General features: G+C 41.7%; 1 protein-coding gene and 1 long non-coding RNA gene across 3 annotated transcripts in view; one reads left to right on the forward strand and one right to left on the reverse strand.

Annotated features, from left to right (window-relative positions):
- The window catches only part of TNKS (tankyrase), a 275,303-nt gene that overhangs the window by 232,238 nt on the left and 19,362 nt on the right, over positions 1-23,703 (reverse strand). Inside the window, exon 1 of one of the 2 annotated variants that reach the window (XM_007065877.4) lies at positions 9,694-9,960. The exons of the other annotated variant lie outside the window; for it this stretch is intronic. Coding sequence (XP_007065939.2) covers positions 9,694-9,859 — 166 coding nt within the window. The 5' untranslated portion in view covers positions 9,860-9,960. Of the gene's footprint in view, positions 1-9,693; positions 9,961-23,703 lie in introns of those variants that run through there. 2 annotated transcript variants of the gene reach the window in all.
- On the forward strand, positions 471-13,207 carry LOC122465380. The gene is made up of 3 exons (XR_006290180.1): positions 471-618; positions 4,318-4,323; positions 13,194-13,207. It is a non-coding gene; the product is annotated as an uncharacterized LOC122465380 (long non-coding RNA).

The following is a 23,703-nucleotide window of genomic DNA, read 5'->3' on the forward strand; positions in this document are numbered from 1 at the left end:
GAAAGCATGAACTGATATCATATAGCAATGGAACAGGTTCAGTCTGCCAAGAAAGTTGGAATCCTAGTTAAGGGAACTCCAACCCATCAGTCCCCATGCTGTGATGCCCAGTGCAGCAGTCTGGGAGCTGACCTTGTCTGTGAAGACCGAGGCAAAAAAAGCATTCAGTACTTCAGCTTTTTCCACATCCTCTGTCACTAGGTTCCCTCCCCCATTCAGTAAGGGTCTTACACTTTCCCTGATCACCTTCTTGTTGCTACCATACCTGTAGAAACCCTTCTTGTTACCCTTCACACCCCTTGCTAGCTGCAACTCCAATTGTGCTTTGGCCTTCCTGATTACACCCCTGCATGCTCTAGCAATATTTTTATACTCCTCCCTAGTCATCTGCCCAAGTTTTCACTTTTTGTAAGCTTCTTTTTTGTGTTTAAGCTCACCGAAGATTTCTCTGTTAAACCAAGCTGGTTGCCTGACATATTTGCTGTTCTTTCTGCACATCAGGAGGTTTTGTTCCTGCATCCTCAATAAGGCTTCTTTAAAATACAGCCAGTTCTCCTGGACTCCTTTCCCCCACATATTAGCCCAAGGAGATCTTGCCCATCAGTACCGTGAGGGAGCGTTTTATTACATTAAAACGGTGGCTCTCAAACTTTTTTTTACTGGTGGCCCCTTTCAATACCAAGCCTCTGAGTGCGACCCCTCCTTATAAATTAAAAACACGTTTTTATATATTTAACACCATTATAAATGCTGAAGGCAAAGCAGGATTTGGGGTAGAGGCTGACAGCTCGCGACCCCCCATGTAATAACCTTGCAATGCCCTGAGGAGTCCCGACCCCCAGTTTGAGAACCCCTGCATTAAAACAAGATTACAAAGGGAGCTTGGATTGGAGAGCTATTTCTGTTCTATATGCTTCTCTAACACCAGGGGTGGGGAGGTGGAATGAGGGCTGTGAATTTTGAAGGTATGAGTAGCCTCCATTTTACCCCTCCCAGAAGACAGCTAGAAATTCCGATTTACAGCATTATCTAAACAGAGATTTACAGCTTAAGAGTAATAAGAAATACTATACATACCCCGATCTTCAATTATATTGAGGATATCTGCCCCATAGCCCGTAGAGCTAGCTTAGTCTATATTTTACTCAGCAGTAATGCAAGCAACATATAGGTCTGTATCCTGTAAGACACTGGCTTCAGCAAGTTAGCATAAGTAAAGTAGGCCTTTGACCCTTAGCACTGGGGGGAAGGATAGCTCAGTGGTTTGAGCATTAGCCTGCTAAACCCAAGGTTGTGAGTTCAATCCTTGAGGGGGCCACTTAGGGATCTGGGGCAAAAACTGGGGATTGGTCCTGCTTTGAGCAGGGGGTTGGACTAGATGACCTCCTGAGGTCCCTTCCAACCCTGATATTCTATGATTCATAGATCAAATGGCCCAACAGTTCCCATTTCCCCAAAATCTAGGGTAATAGCTTGCTCAATAGAGGGAGCTGGTACATAATGAAACCAGACAACCACAAGAACATTGAACTGATATTGGGCTTAGATATTCTAGAGTAAAATCGCTGGTAGATTTAATAATAGGTGATGTATATGATAATGGCCTAAAAGGCATTAATATGTTATCCTATAGGTTAAGTGTACCCCACTATTATGAAGGTGAGGAAGTTAGATTTGGACATACAAGACTGGGCATCAGCATGAACATTCATGTTAGTGCCGAGGCCCTAAAGATACTGAAGTTGTCAGTTTTAATTCTATGGAGCCTGATTCTGGGATAAGAACCGTATTACCCCTAACTCATTGAATTAGTACCAATTGGGAATCAATACAATTATTAACCATCTAAAAGGATCAGGCTACAGCTCCCTTGAAAAAAAAAATGCCTCTCCTCTTCTGGTAAAGAGAGTGAGCACAGATCCTTTCAGAACCTGAAGTCACTGGAAAACACTGTGTAAAACCACCACCCACACCCACCCCTTTTGCTAGCAGACAAGAGTGAGGCAGATACACAATTAGCTTGCATCACCTCACAACAAAGCATTGCCCTGTTTGCTGCAACGAACACAGTGATAAGTTAGAAATGTTTAAAAAGTTTCTGCAGGAATGTCAGAGACTAGTCTCAAAAGAGGATTTTTGCATTGCCCCCACACCATCTTTTCAGTTTTCTATATGCTGCAGATTTTTTACACTGAAAGCATATAACTGCATCATCAAAAATAGTCACTATGGTGTGGGGAGAAATCGCAGTCTTAAAGCATAAAATATATTTCAATAGTTCGTGCTTTTTTGTATGGCCAAAGGGAACAATTTAAAAGGTCCAGAAGGCTTCCCCAAACTAATATTTTAGACTATAAAATACATTAGTACACCATACATAGGAATACACAATGTTTTTTGAAGCTTGTCTTACACACAGACTAGTTTCAGAGTAGCAGCCGTGTTAGCCTGTATCTGCAAAAAGAACAGGAGTACTTGTGGCACCTTAGAGACTAACAAATTTATCTGAGCATAAGCTTTCGTGGGCTTATTTTAAGTCAAGTTATTTGTGCCTCAGTTATTGCACAGGTTGTCCAAGACAAAGTTTCATCTCAAAAAGCTGTAACTGCAGCCAGAGCTTGTATTTTACAAGGGCTTTAAGTCTGTTCTCTATTGGAGAGGGAAACCACAGAAGAATGGTGGTCAAGCACATCCTTCCACCCAAGCCCTCAGAATTTACTTTGGCTACCGCTCCCATTAAACAGCAATTGTATCTTTATCTACCCAACCAATTGACTATAACCATACTTTCAAGTTAAGCACTTTGCATTTTTTTAATATTGCTCCATTTCCATTCAATCTCCAATGCAGGACTAGAGGTTATAAGCTCACCACTTCCTCTTTTTAGTTACCTCTCCCTGATGTGATCCTCAACCTTTCCAGACTGCTGTACCCCTTTCAGCAGTCTGATATGTCTTGTGTTTCCCAAGGTTCACCTCACTTAAAAACTACTAGCTTACAAAATCAAACATAAAAATACAAAAGTCACAGCACACTGTTACTGACAAATTGCTTACTTTCTCATTTTTACCATATAATTATAAAATAAATTGTAGCCCTCAGGTTGAGAAACACTGATACAGTATATAGAGCAGTATAAATAAGTCATTATTTAGTTTGTACTGACTTTGCTAGTGCTTTTCAAACAGCCTGCTGTAAAACTAGGCAAATATCTAGATGAGCTGACGTATCTCCTGGACGACCTCTACATATTCCAAGGGGTACACACACCCCGGTTGAGAACCACTGCCTTATAGTATGTCCATACTAGAGATTTTGTTCTTAGAAGTTAAGCAGAGTTAGCTAAAACAATTATGAATGTTAGTCTGAACATTACATAAACATCTTTGTCCCAGGACATAACTGTTTCTATAGGCTGTGTCCTAGGGTAAGCTACAGGCACTTGTATTCTGGAACAAAACGTCCGTAAACACTAGACTAGATACTGTACCATTTATGTTAGGCAACTCAGGTTAACAAGGGCAAAACCCTCCAAACTAGACATAGTGCCTCAGAGGGCCACAAGACCTCCAGATATCCCACCATGTTGGCAAGAAGACTTTGTTTTGAAAATACCAGAACACAGAAGCACCACTGCCATAATTTGACAGCCTTCCTGCAAAGTTGGGAAGAATAAGCACCACCTGGCTTTCTATGTAGAACACTGTAGTAGTTGTAGTAGAGAGCCTGAGACACGTGCCCTTGTGTCCGAGGCCTGAGCTTACTGAGTCGGCAAGCTTTGCGAAGTCACAAAGTCAGGCGGTGAGCAGATGTCAGACCCTGTGTATTTGCAATACCAGGCCTATTCTTGCCAGAGGCTGTGAGCCTGCTCGCAGGCAGAGCCTGATGTCTGTCTGCTCCCAGCCTGACTTTGGCTAACTTTGCTTTATATCAGGAACACCTGCCCACGACTTTAGCTCAGGCCTCTGATACAAGGGCTTATCTCTCAAGCTCTTTCTTTCTGTTACCACTCACCCATCTGAAGGGCAGGGTGGTGCAAGAATGCTTTCACAATGCCCCTCTGACAACTCTTAGCTCTTACTGATGTGCAACTTCCTCTCAAATATTCCAAAGACTGAGCCATGAGGCTGCTGCAATGACCTCCCCAGCCTGCTTTGGAAGCATTTGACAGTACCCCTACTGACAAAATGCCACCCCATTTGGAGAGGCTGTCCACCAGTATAGGTGTATTAGACCATTCTTTAGAATAGTAACTCTTGTTCATACTGTCCTGTCCCAGCATGTAACGGTTGAGAGCCAGTGACTCCTCATTTTTAGCCAAGTGTATGGGGTTACATATGTTGTTGCAGCTAACATGCCCATTGATTTGAGGCAATAGTCTCACACAAGGTATGTACAGCCAGTGTTACACTCTGAAATCTGTCAAGGTAGGAACACTTTGTTTTCTTGGGAGTCCAATACCACACCTATTAAGAGGATTCTCTGCAGTAACTGAAATGATTCATTTTGATTTATTGTAAATCCCCGAGTCTGGAAGAGGGTGCATGTATCAAGAATACTTTTGGCAAACAGAGATTGACACGGACTTTATTAACCAGTTGTGAGAAAGAGAAAACAAATGCCTTGTCTCCTGAGGTATACGAACATTGTGATCACTCGGGGGACATTAACAGTCCAATGGGAAGGAACCTGTATTGAAAATGGTTTCAGAGTGGTAGCCGTGTATCAGCAAAAACAACAAGGCGTCCTTGTGGCACCTTAGAGACTAATAAATTTATTTGAACATAAGCTTTCGTGGGCTAAAACCCACTTCACCAGATGGTGAAAATGCTTATTTCCCCAAGGTGAGCCAGAAGGATGTGCGAACATCTTACAGAAATGTGAAAACACATCTTTCATGTTTCATGCAAACCAGACTTTCTGGGAAAGCTTGGGAATTAGAGAAGCTAAAGTCAACATTCAGAAGCAGAACTTGTGAATTTGTTGAGCTTTCTTAGGTCTGGGATTGGACAAAGACTCCCTCCTTCGGGGGTATCTGGAAATAACTGGAATAAAATCCTCTGCCCTTGAACTTTTCCGGGACCTCCTACACAGCTCCCAATTCCATGAAAGCCTGAAACACTCTGATCTTGATAGATTAATGAGGAGGGTCTCTGAACATGGAGGGAAGAATTGGAAGGAGGAATATTTCTTTTAACTGAATTGAGTATCCAGTGTGGATAATTTCTAATGTTCATTTGTCCGATGTCACAGATGACAACTGGTGGAAATATTGACTGTCTCCAGAAGAAAGTGAATTAAAATCTGGGAGGAATGGTTTGCAGTCCTTGAGATGCATGTCAAATCTGAAGCTTGACATTCAAAAATATTGCTGTTGAAGACATCTCCTTGCCCGCAGCTCTTGGCTTACTATTCCTTCTCCCATACTGATATGGAAGAGGAGACTACTGATGCTGGTGATAGAACTGGTTCTCCCCCCTCCTTCTACATTTAATGTACAAAAAAGGCAAACTTCTAATACTTAAACAATCTTCTTCTGGGTGCTTTGTAGAAACCCAGTCATCTAGCCACATACCTTGTAACCTTTATTCTCTAAAACCTCATCTGTCCTGGTGCTGAAAAATCCCTCTTCCTCAAAAAGGCATGTCTTCCACCTTAGTTCCAGGTGCAACCCCAAAGATACGAACCTAGCGTATCTACACAGAGAGCAGATACAAGAGTTCTGACAGCTGTAACTGAAGAGTCAAATATTGTGTGCAAAGGCAGCTTTGCTAGCTGCTGTTCACCAAAGACTATGGCATTAGCCAATTTTTCTGTTCATCTGGTAACATTTTAGTAAAATTAGACATTTTGTCCCGAAGACAGAACTGATAGAGAATGGCCCACTCAGTAAGAGTGACTCAAGCTCAGGGTAGAGGAGGAAGACACCTTTCTTCTTAAAGTAATAGCTATCATCCTGGTCTGACAGTGTGGAATGCAATCACCCATCTCTGACTCTCTGAATAGCAGCTTCTACCACTAGAGTTAGGTTTCAGGACATATGAAAAGCCATCCTGAGATAAGTGATACATCTTTATCCGCTTTTTTGGACATTGGATAAATTTTTCTCTGCAGCCTAATTAATTCTGCAAGTTGCAACAGACTGTCTGAAAGTTGTAATGATACTCTTCCCAAAGACTGAGCACACAATCAAAAATTGGATGTATTTCTTTCAGAGAGCAAGTAGGTAGTTTCAATGCAGAGGCCATTTTCTGTACTAGTTCTTGGAATGCTACTGTATCTTTATATAGATAAGTGGCTGGTGAAATGTTCATGTTTTTAACAGGCAACTGCTGGACATGTGTTTCAGGGTCCAAATCAGTAAACTCCTGAAAGGCCACTTGCTCTTCATCCTCTGAAAAACTTCTTGTAGACACAACGGAGATTGTACCCCTTCACCAGATAACTGTCAAGCTACATTATGTGTGGATCTAAGAGAGCCAGTTCCAACACTGCGGTAGCTACCGCCTTCTATCATCTTCCATCTGTTACGGATTCATAATGAAAGGTTGGGGTTGCCAGTAAGGCAGTCTGTACCACAGTGGCCTTCTCCATTCCAACTGATAATCCATCTGCAGATCCAGTTCATAATAAGAGTTCTTGGGGGATCAGTTGAGATCCCAAGAGTTTCACTCTGGATGAAGGCTAGAATCAAGGTTGTCCTTGATCTGATTCTCCTTTGGCTTGTCATTCTAATCTAGGATTCAAATACAAAGCTGTGGATACTAAAGGCCCCAGACCCAGAGAAAAATATCTAGCTGGGGAAGTGAAAAATACTTAAAGTAGGCGACCATCCTTCTCAGGTGAAGAGGGAACACAGACATGGCAGACAATTAAGAGCAGGTTTAAAAAGAACAGAGGTTTGCTACCCCAAACTGTTTGTGGAGGAGTTATTTTTAAAAGTTTTAGACAGAGGCTGAAGTTAACTCACCTTACTAACTGAGGGTGAAGGGCAAAAAGCCTTAAAGTATAAAAGAGTGCAGCCTTGTTCAGACTGCTATCTTTGAGACAGTCACCAACTAAAGAAAGAGTTTCAAGGCCCATGAGGAAGGAGAGGAAACAAAAATATTAGAAATTAAAAGCAAGGAGTTGAACCCTGAACACCAGTTCAGAGGATTTTTCACTGAACCTGAACTGAACCCAAACTGAAAACCTCTGAGTTGCATTGAACCCGAATTGAAACAGAACCCAGAAAAAACAAAAACCGGTTCAAATCAAAAGATTCAATAATCAGGTGCTGAGGGATGGTCTCTCCCTGGTCCAACCCTCAAAAAGGGATAGATGCTACACTTCCCAGTAAGCCTTTGGAGGAGATGAAAAGACAGGTCAGAGGCTTAGAGAGGGGTTCTAGGATTGGTAGTTCTCCTGTTATGCCCAGGTAAGGACTGCCCATAGAAGGGAACACCTCCCTCCCCTTCCACTTCCTGCTGATTGTTAGCAGCCAGTAACTCAGGCCTCAGACCTGACGGTGAGGCAGGACGAGAGAGAAACAGGACCTTTGTTTTGACTTGAGGCTGCAAAGCTCCCCTGCTCTTCCACTCTGTTTCCGGTTTTGTTTCCCTGGTGATGAAGTTCCTTCCTGCTCCCACTCCACCGGCCACCCTGCATAGGCTAAATTACTCTGTTATGCTGGGGGAGGGGAGACAGCAAAGGAAGGAAGGAATGTCTCTAGGGGACTGAAAAAAGGAAGAATGAAGGGAGGGGGCTGAGGAGGGAGAGAAGGAAGTTCAGTCTGAAGGGGGAAAGGTTCTGTAGCAGTTCTTCTGACTAATTACCCCACTGTCACCTCACCTCAATGGCTGGTTGGGCCCAGAACTTTTCCCCTCTGTCCACTAGGACAGAGGAGTCTTTTTTTCCAGAATAGACATTGCATATTGCTTGATTTATTTATTTATTTATTTAAGGTTTGCAGTTCCATGGTGTAGAATCTTTTATTGTTTAATATAGGCAAAGAAATATTAGTAAAAAAAATTAAGGCCTGTTACTTTCCTTTGCTACTTTTTTGGGTTCCTTTATTTCAAAATTAACTACTTAATAAACTCTCTTTCATTCTTAATCTCAAAGAATGTTGAAATGTTTCAGTTGCATTAAATCTTTGAGTTGATTAGCTTAAACAAGTAGAAACAACTAAACACAGTGCATTGCTCAGGCCAGCAGCATGGCCAGAACCAACTGCTAACTCACCCACTGCCCAACCTGAGGCTGTGCCTACGGTCTCTCACGTGTGTCCTTGAGGACAAAGAGTAGGATCAACCACTGACAGAGGAAAAATGGACATCATGTGACCTGGAATTTATCCTAACCCACCAACCCAGCTCATAATTTGGAATTGTGATACATTTTTGTAGACAATTTTTTGAATGAAATTCTGTTGAAAAAGTTCCTAAAGCATACAATGATAAATATTTTCGCTAAGAGTTACAAAGCAAGCATAAGAGCGTATAATATTAATCTACAAGAAATGTATCTGAACTGGTTCAAACAAGAGTGGTTGAACCAGTTACCAAACCATCATTCTAAGTTAGTGTCTGAACTGGAACCAAACTGGAGAGTTAGGAAATATTGATGAACCTGAACAAGAACTGAACCAAAATTTTTAACAGTTCAACTCCCTGATTAAAACAGTCTTGTAGGTTAGACAGAACTTCCAAAGTGCAATGTTTTGTTTTTATTTTTTAAAATCCTTCACCTCTATTATGAAAACAACCTTTATGCAAGCTGCAACAAAATTCTACATTTATACATTTTTGTCCTGCATACTGCAATTTGTGTAACATGTGGTTTTACGTTTATTTTTATGCCACTGGAGTTTAGTGATGTAAACTGGAATTCAATTGAAAACACAAAAAACAGCTGTTTTAAAACTGTATTTATTTGTTAGTTAACTAAACTGCCTTGAATGTGCTGGATATGCAAGAAAAAATGTTTATCAAAATATGTTTTGCATTTACAACTGATTAAACAAAGGAAGTATCTGTAGTTAGTGATCTGAACTGATTGTTTCTGGTCACCAAGTCCTTCAAGATTCAATAGATAATCCTCACACCCCATTTTTATTCATAGATTTAAAGAGGACAAGCAGTTTTCCTGCTTTTTCCAACTCCCCCTCCATTTCTAAACTTTGAACGAACTAGTCATTTAATTTAAGTAGCTGAAGAAAATTATTTCTCTGCCCCCGCAGAACAGGCTACTGCTGACAAAAGCTGGTTTAGCACTTCAACTAAAATCCTAATTTTAAGTGCTTAGCCAGTGATTCCCACTAGTTTAGGGGGGTTAAAACTCTGGCAGCCCATGTTCTGTTCACATTTAAAAAAAACGAGTTAGATTGAAGTTTAGGCCTTAATAAAGGTTATTTAAAAATACAGATGGTACTCTATCAATAAAGAAGTCTCTACTAGAAATCTGAGGTGTCAGCTGTGGGCCACATGGATGGAGAGGAGAAAATATGGATTCAGAAGATATAGAGCCACAAACCAGTCCAAAAAGATCTAGGGAAGGGAGCGTGGAAGCTAGGATGACTATCTGGAATCTAAAAATGACAGATAAACACATTGAGATTTTGAAAGTCAAGGAAGGGTCTCCAACCCACCTTCTTCGGGGCTGGAAAGTAAATGACAATAGAAGTCTCTCCCTCAGAATACTAAGGGTACTTACTCCAAGAGCTCTGTGTTGCATTAGGGAGCTCACCTCCTGTTCCTGAAGAGACCCATGAGACTGGTGCCTGAAGAGGGTTGAGAAAGGAGGGAAGAGGGTTGTTATTAAATGAATGAATCGGATACTCCTTTACCTCGAGGACCCACCAGTTATAAGTTTTCCTCATCCAATTGTCTCGAAAGCAGGAAATAGAGTTCCTAAAGGGATGAACAGAAGCAGAAGCAGCAGCAGAGATCCATGGAGAGTTCTGTCAGACTCAACTCGCATCAAAATTAGTTTTTGGAGAAAAGGTCCCTCCTGAAGGGCAGAGTTGGGATCCTTTTCAGGAGGGAAGGAATACTTGTGGCACCTTGGAGACTAAGGTGCCACAAGTACTCCTTTTCTTTTTGCGGATACAGACTAACATGGCTGCTACTCTGAAGCTTTTCAGGAGGAGTGTTTTAGAAAGCCTGTTATCTGGACTTCTCCCGAGTTGCTTGCACCACTAAGGAACAAGGATCAGGTGCCAGAAAAAAAAAGATTCAAATCACTTTGTGGGGACTTGATACTTTGTCCACCCTCTTCACGCTGGGTAGGATGGAGACAGGAGTATGCCAGATAACAAGGATCTTTTTGAGCTGACCAAAGTTAATGGGCATTGCTACTCTACCCAGTGTTGCCATGTGGAGAATGTCTAATAGTCTGTTTCTCCTGTATCACCTCAGATTGAATGTGAAGGGTCCCTGCAATCCTCTTCAAGAGATCCTGAAGGGTCTTAAATTCATTCTGAGATACAAAAGAGGGTGGTTCGACAGCCTCATTAAAGGGACGAAGACGAGAAGTAGGATGCTCTATGTACTCCGTGCCCTCTAGGATTCGGGGCTGAGTGGTTGGGGTTTGCCTCATCTGTAAAGGAGATCTTAGCTGACATACCGAGGAAATGAGTCTTCTGAAGTGGGGATTCATGTCCCAGGGGCTGGTAAGAAAAATGGGGTGGCAGACTCAGGGAGACATCACAAAAGGTGCTCCTTGAAGTCCACTTGTCTCACGTTCTCTAGTATACTCTTCTCTAGGTTCCCTACCAGATACCCATTGGGCCACACAAGGTGGATATGGGGGCAAGGGGGAAGACAGCCTTTGGAGCATGCTGATGAAGAGGACAAGGAGGAATAGGTCTCCTCTAGAGGGGGCACTCCTGTCCAAAGTTTTGGGTCCACATGGTTCCAAATGAGGTATGATTGTAGCAGATAGTTGCTTGGAGACAACACCTCAAAAAATCCAGTATCAGAGACTCAGGGAACAGACCGATAGGTTGATCAGCCAGTAGCATGAAGAGTCTCAGTGCTGGGATCTCCAGTGCCAGGGAAGGGTCAGTGCTGAGATGGTGCTCTGTGACAGGGTGAAGTGGTCACCACCAAATACGTCTGCCAATGCCAGGGCCAGAGTCACCATGCAGCTATGGCACTGAAGCAGCACAGTCCTTGTGGGATGAAGGAATCATCAGTGCCATGGCACTGGGAAGGAACTTCAGGCCATGGATCTTGATGGAAACAGAGGAGAAGTTTTAGGCCTCTTACTTGGGGTCAGGGGTGGTGATCTGCATCTAGAATCCTGATTGGCATGGTACTCAGTTCTCCTCTTTAAAAACACAAACAGATGCAGTGTGCTCTGAGAGAGGAAGCACTTTTCAAAGTAGAGGCTGAGCCACAACTTCCTGGTGCCGAGGTAGGGTGCACTGGATCATTCCCAGGCTTCTCAGGGACAGAGATGGATGTTGCATTAATCTTTCCAGCAGCAAGAAATTCAGCCTCACTTCTCTATTCTTGAGGGCCCATGTTAGAAACAGAGCTGCAATCTGGCACATGCCTGTCTCCCACACAGGCAGATGAGGTAACTGGTGCACCTATCATTAACAGGCATGGCGGAGTCACACAACTGTCAGGTCTTCAAGCCAGGAGACTTGGGAACTCCCAAAATGAAGGAATAACCCCCTCTACTGGGAGTGTGCTATACTTACCCACTCAAAGGCCACGTCGACTCTACCAGCTAAATCAGCACCGCTGCGATCGATGTGGTGGTGTCAATTTAGCGGGTCTGTTGAGAGCTCTCCCATCGACATTTGTACTCCACCTCCCTGAGAGGCAAAAGCTATGTCAATGGGAGAGCATCTCCCATCGACATAGCACAGTATAGACACTGCAATAAGCCAACCTAAATTACGTCGACGTCAGTTACATAAGTTACGTAACAAATAATGTAACTTAGATTGATTTACAGCGATAGTGTAGACCAGCCCAAAGACAGCCAAAAAAGCAGCCAACAGGTAAAAAGAATAAAAACTAAAGTAATACTAAACTAAGACAGGTTTCAGAGTAACAGCCGTGTTAGTCTGTATACGCAAAAAGAAAAGGAGTACTTGTGGCACCTTAGAGACTAACCAATTTATTTGAGCATGAGCTTTCGTGAGCTACAGCTCACTTCATCGGATGCATCCGATGAAGTGAGCTATAGCTCACGAAAGCTCATGCTCAAATAAATTGGTTAGTCTCTAAGGTGCCACAAGTACTCCTTTTCCTTTTACTAAACTAAGAATAACTCTAAAAAAGTCCACGTAGTGGAAAGATTTAGGGAATCTACATAACTTTTGAGCTCTGTCTGAGATTATGAACTCTGTATGTATCTTTACTAAGCTGCAAACTAAATTCTGAAGGTGCAGCACATTGCCTTCTGTTGTCCTTTCACCATCATGTTGGACCTAAATTCCAAAGGGCTGTGATACCAGGCTGATAGAAGACAATCCTAATTTAATGATTCTATTCTAACACAAACATCCTAAACAGACTGAATCATAGAATCATAGAATATCAGGGTTGGAAGGGACCTCTGGAGGTCATCTAGTCCAACCCCCTGCTCAAAGCAGGACCAATCCCCAATTAAATCATCCCAGCCTGGGCTTTGTCAAGCCTGACCTTAAAAACTTCTAAGGAAGGAGATTCTACCACCTCCCTAGGTAACACATTCCAAAGTTTCACCACCCTCCTAGTGAAAAAGTTTTTCCTAATATCCAACCTAAACCTCCCCCACTGCAGCTTGAGACCATTACTCCTTGTCCTGTCCTCTTCTACCACTGAGAATAGTCTAGAACCATCCTCTCTGGAACCACCTCTCAGGTAGTTGAAAGCAGCTATCAAATCCCCTCTCATTCTTCTCTTCTGCAGACTAAACAATCCCAGTTTCCTCAGCCTCTCCTCATAAGTCATGTGTTCCAGACCCCTAATCATTTTTGTTGCCCTTCGCTGGACTCTCTCCAATTTATCCACGTCCTTCTTGTAGTGTGGGGCCCAAAACTGGACATAGTACTCCAGATGAGGCCTCACCAATGTCGAATAGAGGGGAACGATCACGTCCCTCAATCTGCTGGCAATGCCCCTACTTATACATCCCAAAATGCCATTGGCCTTCTTGACAACAAGGGCACACTGTTGACTCATATCCAGCTTCTCGTCCACTGTCACCCTTAGGTGCTTTTCTGCAGAACTGCTGCCTAGCCATTCGGTCCCTAGTCTGTAGCAGTGCATTGGGTTCTTCCGCCCTAAGTGCAGGATCCTGCACTTATCCTTGTTGAACCTCATCAGATTTCTTTTGGCCCAATCTTCCAATTTGTCTAGGTCCCTCTGTATCCTATCCCTGCCCTCCAGCGTATCTACCACTCCTCCTAGTTTAGTATCATCCACAAATTTGCTGAGAGTGCAATCCACACCATCCTCCAGATCATTTACGAAGATACTGAACAAAACCGGCCCCAGGACCGACCCCTGGGGCACTCCACTTGATACCGGCTGCCAACTAGACATGGAGCCATTGATCACTACCCGTTGAGCCCGACAATCTCGCCAACTTTCTACCCACCTTATAGTGCATTCATCCAGCCCATACTTCTTTAACTTGCTGACAAGAATACTGTGGGAGACCGTGTCAAAAGCTTTGCTAAAGTCAAGAAACAATACATCCACTGCTTTCCCTTCATCCACAGAACCAGTAATCTCATCATAGAAGGCGATTAGATTAGTCAGGCATGACCTTCCCTTGGTGAATCCATGCTGACTGTTCCTGATCACTTCTCTCTTGTGTAAGTGCTTCAGGATTGATTCCTTGAGGACCTGCTCCATGATTTTTCCAGGGACTGAGGTGAGGCTGACTGGCCTGTAGTTCCCAGGATCCTCCTTCTTCCCCTTTTTAAAGATTGGCACTACATTAGCCTTTTTCCAGTCATCCGGGACTTCCCCCGTTTGCAACGAGTTTTCAAAGATAATGGCCAATGGCCCTGCAATCACAGCCGCCAATTCCTTTAGCACTCTCGGATGCAACTCGTCCGGCCCCATGGACTTGTGCACGTCCAGCTTTTCTAAATAGTCCCTAACCACCTCTTTCTCCACAGAGGGCTGGCCACCTACTCCCCATGCTGTGATACCCAGCGCAGCAGTCTGGCTCCAATCCATGAGGACTGGTTTGTCAGGGGAGAGGTTGCAAGACAGCAAAATCAGCTTGTAAGGGTCTGGGATCACCTGAGGAGGCTGATCTGGGAGCCACCTCATACAGAGAGACAAGGTGGTTATATACAGGGCAGGAACTGATCTATTCTGCATCTTCAGCCATTCCACCACCTCAAGCAAATGGAAACTAATGCAGGAATATGAGACAAGGGAACCTTGCCTACCTCATAATTCAGACAGTTGTCCCCTGCCCCACAAATGAATGGTGGGCAAGACTGAGCAGCATTACATTAGGCTTACATTCTGTATGATCTGTACTCTATTTCTGGTGCTTAAGGAAAGAGCAATGAGGTTTCAGAATCCTGTCCAAAGTAAGTATCTGAGGTATGTGCTACAACGAATTAAGTTTCCCTTGAAGAGGGGAACTGTGGGCCCAGAATACCGACATGGCTTGAGTTACAAGAGACAGTGCGTTTAAACTATGGTGAAGTCTAAGTTGTTAGCACTGCTAACAGGCTAGGCAGCTTAACCAAGATGTCTCAGCTCTCAGAAGGGGGCACTTGACAGAGGATCTTCACCCTAAGAGTGATAGACCCCCCAAGCTAGGGGCAATGCTTGTACTTGATTCAGACTCCAGAGGCTTAATGTACATTGGATCCAGCAATAGGATCCACTCAGCAATCTGATGAGACCCCAAAAGCGTGTGCTTGTCTGGATCTTCCGACAATAGTGACCTAGGAAATGGCTATGTCGCATGAGGAACATGGGCACTGCTAGTATTTTGTCTTGCACCAGGAGCAAATCAGAGGAACTGAGCGATGGGTACCCTGCCCTGCCCCTTACACCCAGAGCTATGATATTCTGGAGGGAGGGATGGGCATTAGTGCAGCCACAACTGGTACTGCTATTCAAAAAAGAATCTGATTTCACACACATGGGGCACATATGCACCAAGAGTAGAATCAGTGTAGACAATCACCCAAGCATCATAGCTTGTAAAGACACTATTCTCTTGTCACTGTTTTCAGACAGTATTTCAGTATCACTTTCCTTCAAGGAATGTGAATATTTGTAAAAGCTTGAATGATTGTTGTTTTGCTTATGTTTTCCCACAACCATAGCATTACATTTGAAACCAGTCTTGCTCTGTATAAACCCATTTTCATTCTGAGTGCCCTGATCTGTAGTGTTTGATCATGTGTAGTTAGCCTCCCATGCTCCACAAAGTTCTACTTGGCAGGCACCAACTATGCTCTCTGAATGGCATCTGGGTCTGACTTGACATTTCAGTCAAAAAAAGATCAGAACAAAATTAGAAATCCACAAAGCCCACAGGGTAGGTGGTAGAAAATGTATTTTGAAAGCCAGTGATGAAGCTTTAGAATTAAACCCACTTTAAGAGTGCTCAGAACAGTTTAAAACTCATAAACAGTGTCATCAAATTCGACATATCTCCTCTCCAAATAAAGTGGTTTCTTACACAATGACAATCAGTTCTGCCATCTTTGACCTACTTTAAATTCACCTTGTGGTCATTTGACACTTCCATTCCAGTACATGCCTATTTTTCAACAGTTTGTCAATGAGACATTGTGATATTCTATATCTTCGGGGAGCACGCTGTAACCCCCATATTCCTCATTTTAATATAATCGTGATCTTACATATAAAGCATGCCTTGTAAGGTATCAGGGGAAAGGTCATGGTCTGCTGGAAGTCATTTCTCTATCCATAGATGTGTATCATTAATGCATATGATATGAGAACTGTGTAGTATGGTGGTCACTAAAACATGCTGTAAGTTGGGGGAAATCAGCCAGGTATTGGGTCCTCAGAAGCAACAGCAAGGAAAGTAACCAACGTCCGGGTGGGGTGTCAATAAACCATCAACAGCCATTGTCCAGCAAGGGAGCTCCAATGCAATGACTTGCCTGCATGAGGCCCCACCAGGGAATTGCTCAACCTTGCTGGGAAAGACTCAGCAATGCCCCCCAGACATGCCTGGACTTACGTTCTACAAGAACATGGACTGAGGGCATAAAACAGGCAGAGTGGACACATACTGGGCCCTTTTCCTGCCCCCACCTCTGCTGCAAACAACAAGGACACTGAGAAGACGACAAGACTCCAACACAGGAGACTGGCCCAGGTTTAAGGAACAAACCTGCATATTAAGGACTGCAATATCCAGTAGGGTGAGAAAACTGCTTAATCTAGTTGCTGCCCAGTCTAATAGGGTTGAGAGTTTAGACTGTGTGCTTATATATTTTATTTTATTTTGGTATCCACTCTGACTTGTTATGCATTGATTTATAATCACTTAAAATCTATCTTTATAGTTAATAAATCTGTTTGGTTTGCAGTGTGTCAGAGGCTCCCCTTGGGATAACAAGCCTGGTACATATCAATTTCTTTGTTAAACTGACAAACTCTCATAAGCTTGCAGCGTCCAGAGGGTATAACTGGACACTGCAAGACAGAGGTTCCTAGGGTTGTGTCTGGGACCAGAAATATTGGCTAGTGTAATTCACTTACAAGTAGCTGGGAACAGCTTACATGCCAGAGACTGTGCGTGAACAGCCCAGGAGTGGGGGTTCTCACAGCAGAGCAGGGTAAGGCTGGCTCCCAGAGTCGAGGATTGGAGTGGCCTAGCAGATCACTGGTCCGGACACCACCAGAGCGGAACGGCACAGACATGTAATTCAATTCTTTGGCATTCTAACATTTCTATATCCCTTAATGCTTATTATGCACTATTCCCATGTTTAGTCAACTTTTAGATTTTAAAGTTAGTTTTTAAAGCTTAGATTTTAAGTTAGATTTTAAAGCCAAAAATAACCATGCTGTCTTAGTCACGTCTCCTGTATGAGTCAGATCATAGAATTTCCTCCACTTCCACTCCCTAATTTCTATAAATAAGTGGGGATGTTATTTTTATGGTGACTCCTTCCCACTCTCCCCGAATCCACAGATATACCTTTCTAACAAATAGGGTTAAAGTTCTGCAGGAAAAATATGTTGCTGTCACATATTAGCAAGAACTGAAACATTTGGACTATTAGTTCATACTCGTCGTAAGACGGGTTTCCTATGGTGAAAAAAAGAGTAATCTTTATTTTGTGATTCCAGCAGACAGATTAAGTGAAAAAAGTAGCACTCGAAGAGCCCTGCTTCCTGTGGAGATCTCTGGTCAGAACACACCTAGTAAAAATCTACCATTAAATTGCTATTATAGATTATGACATCACTGGAACCACAAATTCAGCATGCTATCAGATTTTTTTTTTTAAAAAATTTTTAGGGATGTCAAGCGATTAAAAAAATTAAACAATAGAATACCATTAATTTACATATTTTTGGATGTTTTCTACATTTTCAAATATATTGATTTAAATTACAACATAGAAAGCAAAGTGTCCATTTTTTTGTTTATTTTTTATTACAAATATCTGCACTGTGAAACAAAAGAAAGTATTTTTCAATTCACCTAATACACATACTGTAGTGCAATCTCTATCAAAGTTGAACTTACAAACGTAGAATTACGTACAAAAAAATAACTGCATTCAAAAATAAAACAATGTAAAACTTTAGAGCCTACAAGTCCACTCAGTCCTACTTCAGTTCAGCCAGTCACTCAGACAAACAAGTTTTTTTACATTTGCAGGAGATAATGCTGCCCGCTTCTTGTTTACATGTCACCTGAAAGTGAGAACATGGCCCTGTTGTAACCAGCATCACAAGATATTTATGTGCCAGATGCACTGAAGATTCATGTGTCCTTTCATGCTTCACCACCATTCCACGTGTCCATGCTGATGACGGATTCTGCTCGATAACAATCCAAAGCAGTGCGGACCAACGCATGTTCATTGTCTGAGTCAGATGCCACCAGCAGAAGGTTGATTTTATTTTTTGGTGGTTTGGGATCTATAGTTTCTGCATCAGAGTGTTGCTCTTAAGACTTCTGAAGGCATGCTCCACACCTCATCCCGCTCAGATTTTGGAAGGCACTTTAAATTTTTAAACCTTGGGGTGAGTGATCTGTCTGGCTTTAGAAATCTGATATTGGAACCTTCCTTGTGTTACTCATAGACTTTAAGGTCAGAAGTGACCATTATGATCGTCTAGTCTGACCTCCTGCACAATGCAGGCCACAGAATCTTAACCACCCACTCCTGTTTTGTCAATCTGCAGTGAAAGTGTTCTCAAATCAAACAACATATGCTGGGTCATCATCCAAGACTACCATAACACGAAACATACGGCAGAATGCGGGTAAAACCATGGAGCAGGAGTCTTACAATTGTCCTCCAAGGAATTCAGTCACAAATTTAATTAACGCATTTTTTAACAAGCATCATCAGCATGGAAGCATGTAGAGGCATATGACTGTTTAGCATATCTGGCAGGTAAATACCTTACAATGCCGACTACAAAAGTGCCATGCGAACACCTGTTCTCACTTTCAGGTGACATTGCAAATAAGTGGACAGCATTATCTCCCATAAACGAAAAGAAACTTGTTTGTCTGAGCGACTGGCTGAACAAAAAGTAGGATTGAGTGGACTCGTAGGCTCTAAAGCTTTACGTTATTTTGTTTTTGAGCGGAGTTATGTAACAAAAAAATCTACATTTGTAAGTCTCACTTTCACAATAAAGAGATTGCACTACGGTACTAGTATGAGGTGAACTGAAAAATACTATTTCTTTTGTTTGTAATTTTTACAGTGCAAGTATTTGTAACCAAAAATAATATAAACTGAGCACTGTACACTTTGTATTCTGTACACTTTGTATTTTGTAACTGAAATCAATATATTTGAAAATGTAGAAAAACCATCAAAAATATTTAATAAATTTCAATTGGTATTATATTAACAGTGCAATTAAAACTGTGATTAATCACAATTAATTTTTTAATTATTAATTTTTTGAGTTAATCGCGTGAGTTAACTGCGATTAATTGACAGCCCTAAAAATGTTATAACCATCGCTGAAGAAAACAGCTTTTTATAGCCCTTGATAATACAAAATAAAAGAAAATCTGACATCAGACCAACTATTGCTGATGAATCCTTAATATTCTTTGGACTAATGGGACTTTTTGAACAAAGTCTTGGAATGTGTACAACATGAAAGTTAGGTTTCAGAGTAGCAGCCGTGTTAATCTGTATTCGCAAAAAGAAAAGGAGTACTTGTGGCACCTTATAGACTAACCAATTTGAGCATAAGCTTTCTGTAGCTCACGAAAGCTTATGCTCAAATAAATTGGTTAGTCTCTAAGGTGCCACAAGTACTCCTTTTCTTTTAACATGAAAGTTAGCTACCCTGTAGCTAAAAATAGCAGTATAGACTTTCCCGGTCTGGCTCGAGCCCAGGTTCTGAGACCCTCCCGTTCAGAGCTCCAGCCCAAGTGGGAACATCTACACTGCTATTTTCAGCCCTGCAGTCTAAGCCCCATGAGCCTGAATTAACTGACCCAGGCTCTGAGTCTCAGCACCACACATTTTTCTTTGCAGTGTAGACATACCCAGAGAGGAAAAAGCTAAAGCTAGAAGAGCTGTATTATTGAGGTCCTGACTTCTGCAGATTACAGGGGATTGGCCATATGCCACACTTTCTAGGAGAGCCACTTGGTGCAAGAACTCTTGGATTGCTGAAGTCTCACTATAACAGGGGTGGCCAACCTATGGCTCCGGAGCCACATACAGCTCTTCATAAGTTAATATGCGGCTCCTTGAATAGGCACTGACTCCGGGGCTGGAGCTATAGATGTTAACTTTCCAACATGCCGGGGAGTGCTCATTGCTCAACCTCTTGATCTGACCCAGGCCCTGCCCCAACTCCACTCCTTCCCCCGAGCCTACCATGTCCTCGCTCTCCTCCCCTCCCCACCAGAGCCTCCTGCACACTGCGTAACAGCTGATCATGGCGGACGGGAGGCACTGATTGGTGGCCTGCCGGCAGGCAGGACACACTGCAGGTTGGAGTGGGGGGAGCTGGTGGGGGCTGCTGATATATTAATGTGGCTCTTTGGCAATGTACATTGGTAAATGCTTGCTCCTTCTCACGCTCAGGTTGGCCGCCCCTGTGTTATAACAATGAACCAAGGAGTACCTCAATAGCAACAAACTAGCTTCTTCCTTTTCATTGCTTTGATTTCCTCCAGCATGCAGAAGGGTTCTAGAAGAATCCAAAGATTTCTCAAGTGTTCCTACTGAGACTAATAACGAAGTTCTCTTTACAATAGTTGGCAGCAGTTGTGGGAAGTATTTGGAAAAATGTCTGGTATAGACAAAGCCAAAGATATCAAAGGATGTTGTAACAAGTTACGATGCTCAGTCTCCATTCATAGTATCTGGAGTGATGCAGAAAAAAAGCTGCATACAGAAGTGAAATTCATACAACTTCAGTTGCCTAATCCATAACAAGATTTACATGCATGCAAAGACTATCAATCAAGGTTCGTTTTCAGTATTTTGCTTCAGCAAAAAAAAAAAAAAGGGAAGCTTTTCCTACATTTTGGCCATAAGCATGTGTGCTCTACACCTACACCCAGCACCACAAACGGTCAGTATTAAGCTAGATGCAATGTTTTATTGGCATTGTACAGAAACAAAAAGGTTGAATTCTTAGTACGCTCATGTTCCCTCATATTTGGTCTTCCATAGCAAACTGGAAACCTTCGTTCTCCCTATCTTAGCTTTGAAAATCACTTCTGTGACTTGACAGTACTCTTCCATGAGTATTTAGTGTTCATTCTTGAATTATAGTAAAATGCTTCTTGCTTGGTTCTTCCCTAAGCAAATGAAATGGTGCTCGATCTTGAATAGCAATACTTAAGAGCAAAATGCTTCTCATTAGCTCTGGGAGCAGAACTCAGACACTAAACATGCATCTTAGTAACAGATGAGCCAACACAAAGATCTATAAATATCATCAACTTGCAATCTAACAGTTTTCTTGTTTCCAATGCTTGAGTCAATTTGAAAAACACACACATTCATTAAATGGTGTTAACACACAAAACCTGACATACATTTGATTACTAAGTAATGAAAACAAATTTTCAATGCCTAGTCATCCTGAAAGAAATGGCCAGCACATGTTCACTTTTGCTAAGCATTTGCCATCCTCAGGGATCCTTGGTGTTCCAAGATAGAGAGCACAAAGATGACAAAGAGACACACCAGGTCAGACTACAAGTCATGGGCCAGATTTTCTGAGCTAAACAGGTGCATCTTTCCATTCTGTTCTATACAGATTCTTATACTGTCTAATCACCACGGTAAACAAGCGCCTTCCTGTAGCACATTAAGCAACATGACCTACACTTGCCACATATGGTTTGTTCTCTCTCATGTTGTACCTGGGGGAAAGAAATGTTGTTCAGTTAGATGCAAATAATGTCAATGTCAATTAAGCAATATAAAAACTATGCAGTAGAAGTGTGCATTTACTATTTTAAAAACTATTTAACATCTGAAACCCAGAGACCATTAGCAATCTTCAGATCTATTGTAATCACTATCCAGTTTTTGCTAGTATTCTAGCATTCCTATCTTGTTACATTTATTGTGGCTCTGAAAGACCGCTGTTAATGACTTTTCCATGTTTCCTGGCTCATTATGCTCTTCAATTACCAGTTTACTCTCCTGCCATATTACAGAAGCAGCATTCGCATGGTAACGAGGATATGGACAAGACATGCAGATGGGAGGAAAGAACAAATATGGCAAGCATCTTCCATTTTAGCTTTTGGATGATGTTCAAAATAAACAAGAGCCAAAATGAAGCATGTGGGGAAAAAGTCAGTAGACAGTTTCTAAAAAGAAAAGTTTCAGCAGATATTGTGGTATTCAACAATAAATTCTCATACGTTGTGCCAGTGTTCCAGACACTGTCAAATTCTTGCTTTATAATAAAGCACACCTGACTTGTTTAAGTCTAGTACCTGACACTGATTTGTACCAGCCAATTTCTTATATAGCAATTATATCAGTAATCTACACTTTGGGTAAAAATAGTTACTGTACAATATACTTAGGCTTGGCAGAATCTATTTTTATGCATGTCAGCATTTTTTGTATAATGTCAGTTGAAGTTTATTTTTAAGCCTTTTCCCCCCATTTAAAATCTTCACAGTTGTGGGAGTGGGTCAGAATTATTTAATGACAGCATAAGTAAGTTAAATCTTTATACATCATTAAAACAAACTGTCAACATCACATGTCAAAATATACAAAGTAAATATCCTTAAATCAACAAGTCATACCCGTTACTATTCATTCATGAATCCATTCATAACAAGCCTAATTCAAAAAGTCTTAAAAAAAAAATCTCTGGATTTTGACTAAAATTCTCAGCATTTTTATTACCTTTCCTATCTGCAAATGTTTATCATCTAAGCATCTGTCGGTGTGTTTAGGGTGAAATCAACATTTATCAATAAAAATTAATCCTTCCAAGCCTAAGAATATTGCAGAAATATATTTGCAAGTGGTCTGAATCCTTGCTGTGCCATCAAATATTGCTTAAGGCATGAACAAGACTCCACCAACCTCTCTATCAAAGACTGATATTTGTACGTCCTCTTAACACAAGCGTTCTGCCATACATAGAAAATTAAATAAATAAATGTATACAAGTCTGCTTTGCAGAGTTATTTACTTACAGGACTTGGAGATAGGGCCCCGTATAAAATAGGAAGGGACATACTAAAATGGGTAAAACAGACAGGCCAGACACTAAATTATCTACATCTTGATCAAACTACACCAGAATCATTTCACACACATGTAGAAAAAAGTGTACACCACAGGTTTCTATGGAATCATTTAAGTCCTTAATATGGCATGAGAAAGACCATGATTCTTGATGTAAAGATTTCAATTGATGGAAAAATCTACCACATCCCTTGGCAAAATATTCCCAATTACCCTCACTTAAATTTGTTATGTATTCCTGTGCACATCTAGACTCATCTTGTCATGCCATTGTCACCTAAATGAGCTCTCTAGCATCAGGTCTCTTCTTCCTGTGTAGCTATTTATGGACCACGATTAAGTCACCTCTTAACCTTTGTTTTAAGGTCTCAATACACGGCAGGTTTTCCAGTTCTCAAATCATTCTCGTGGCTCTTCTCTGAGCCCTCTACATATTTTCCACCACCCTTTTTGGAGTGTTGTCTGAGAACTGGACACAGGACTCCCATTAGTGGTCTCATTATCCACTGGTAATATAATCTCCCTACTAAATTTTTGTCGGGACTGTCTTTAAGCAAACACTGTAGGTTTTTCAAAATTGGTCCATATAATAAAATGAAGTGCCCTCAGATTAAAACTAAGATCTCAAATTTGTAACCATGATCATTAATATGATGTGGCTACATAATAAAGTTATTTTTTCCCTCCAGATCTGAAATACTGACCACACAATTTCACGGCTTCCTTCAGAAGTAACTTTCAAGCCAGTCTGCACAATTAAAAATAAAGAACTTTGCTTGAAGAAAGTATTACTAAGCAGACTGAAAATA

This window comes from Chelonia mydas, chromosome 4 (genome assembly GCF_015237465.2).
Source record: "Chelonia mydas isolate rCheMyd1 chromosome 4, rCheMyd1.pri.v2, whole genome shotgun sequence".
Taxonomy (NCBI): Eukaryota; Metazoa; Chordata; order Testudines; family Cheloniidae; genus Chelonia; species Chelonia mydas.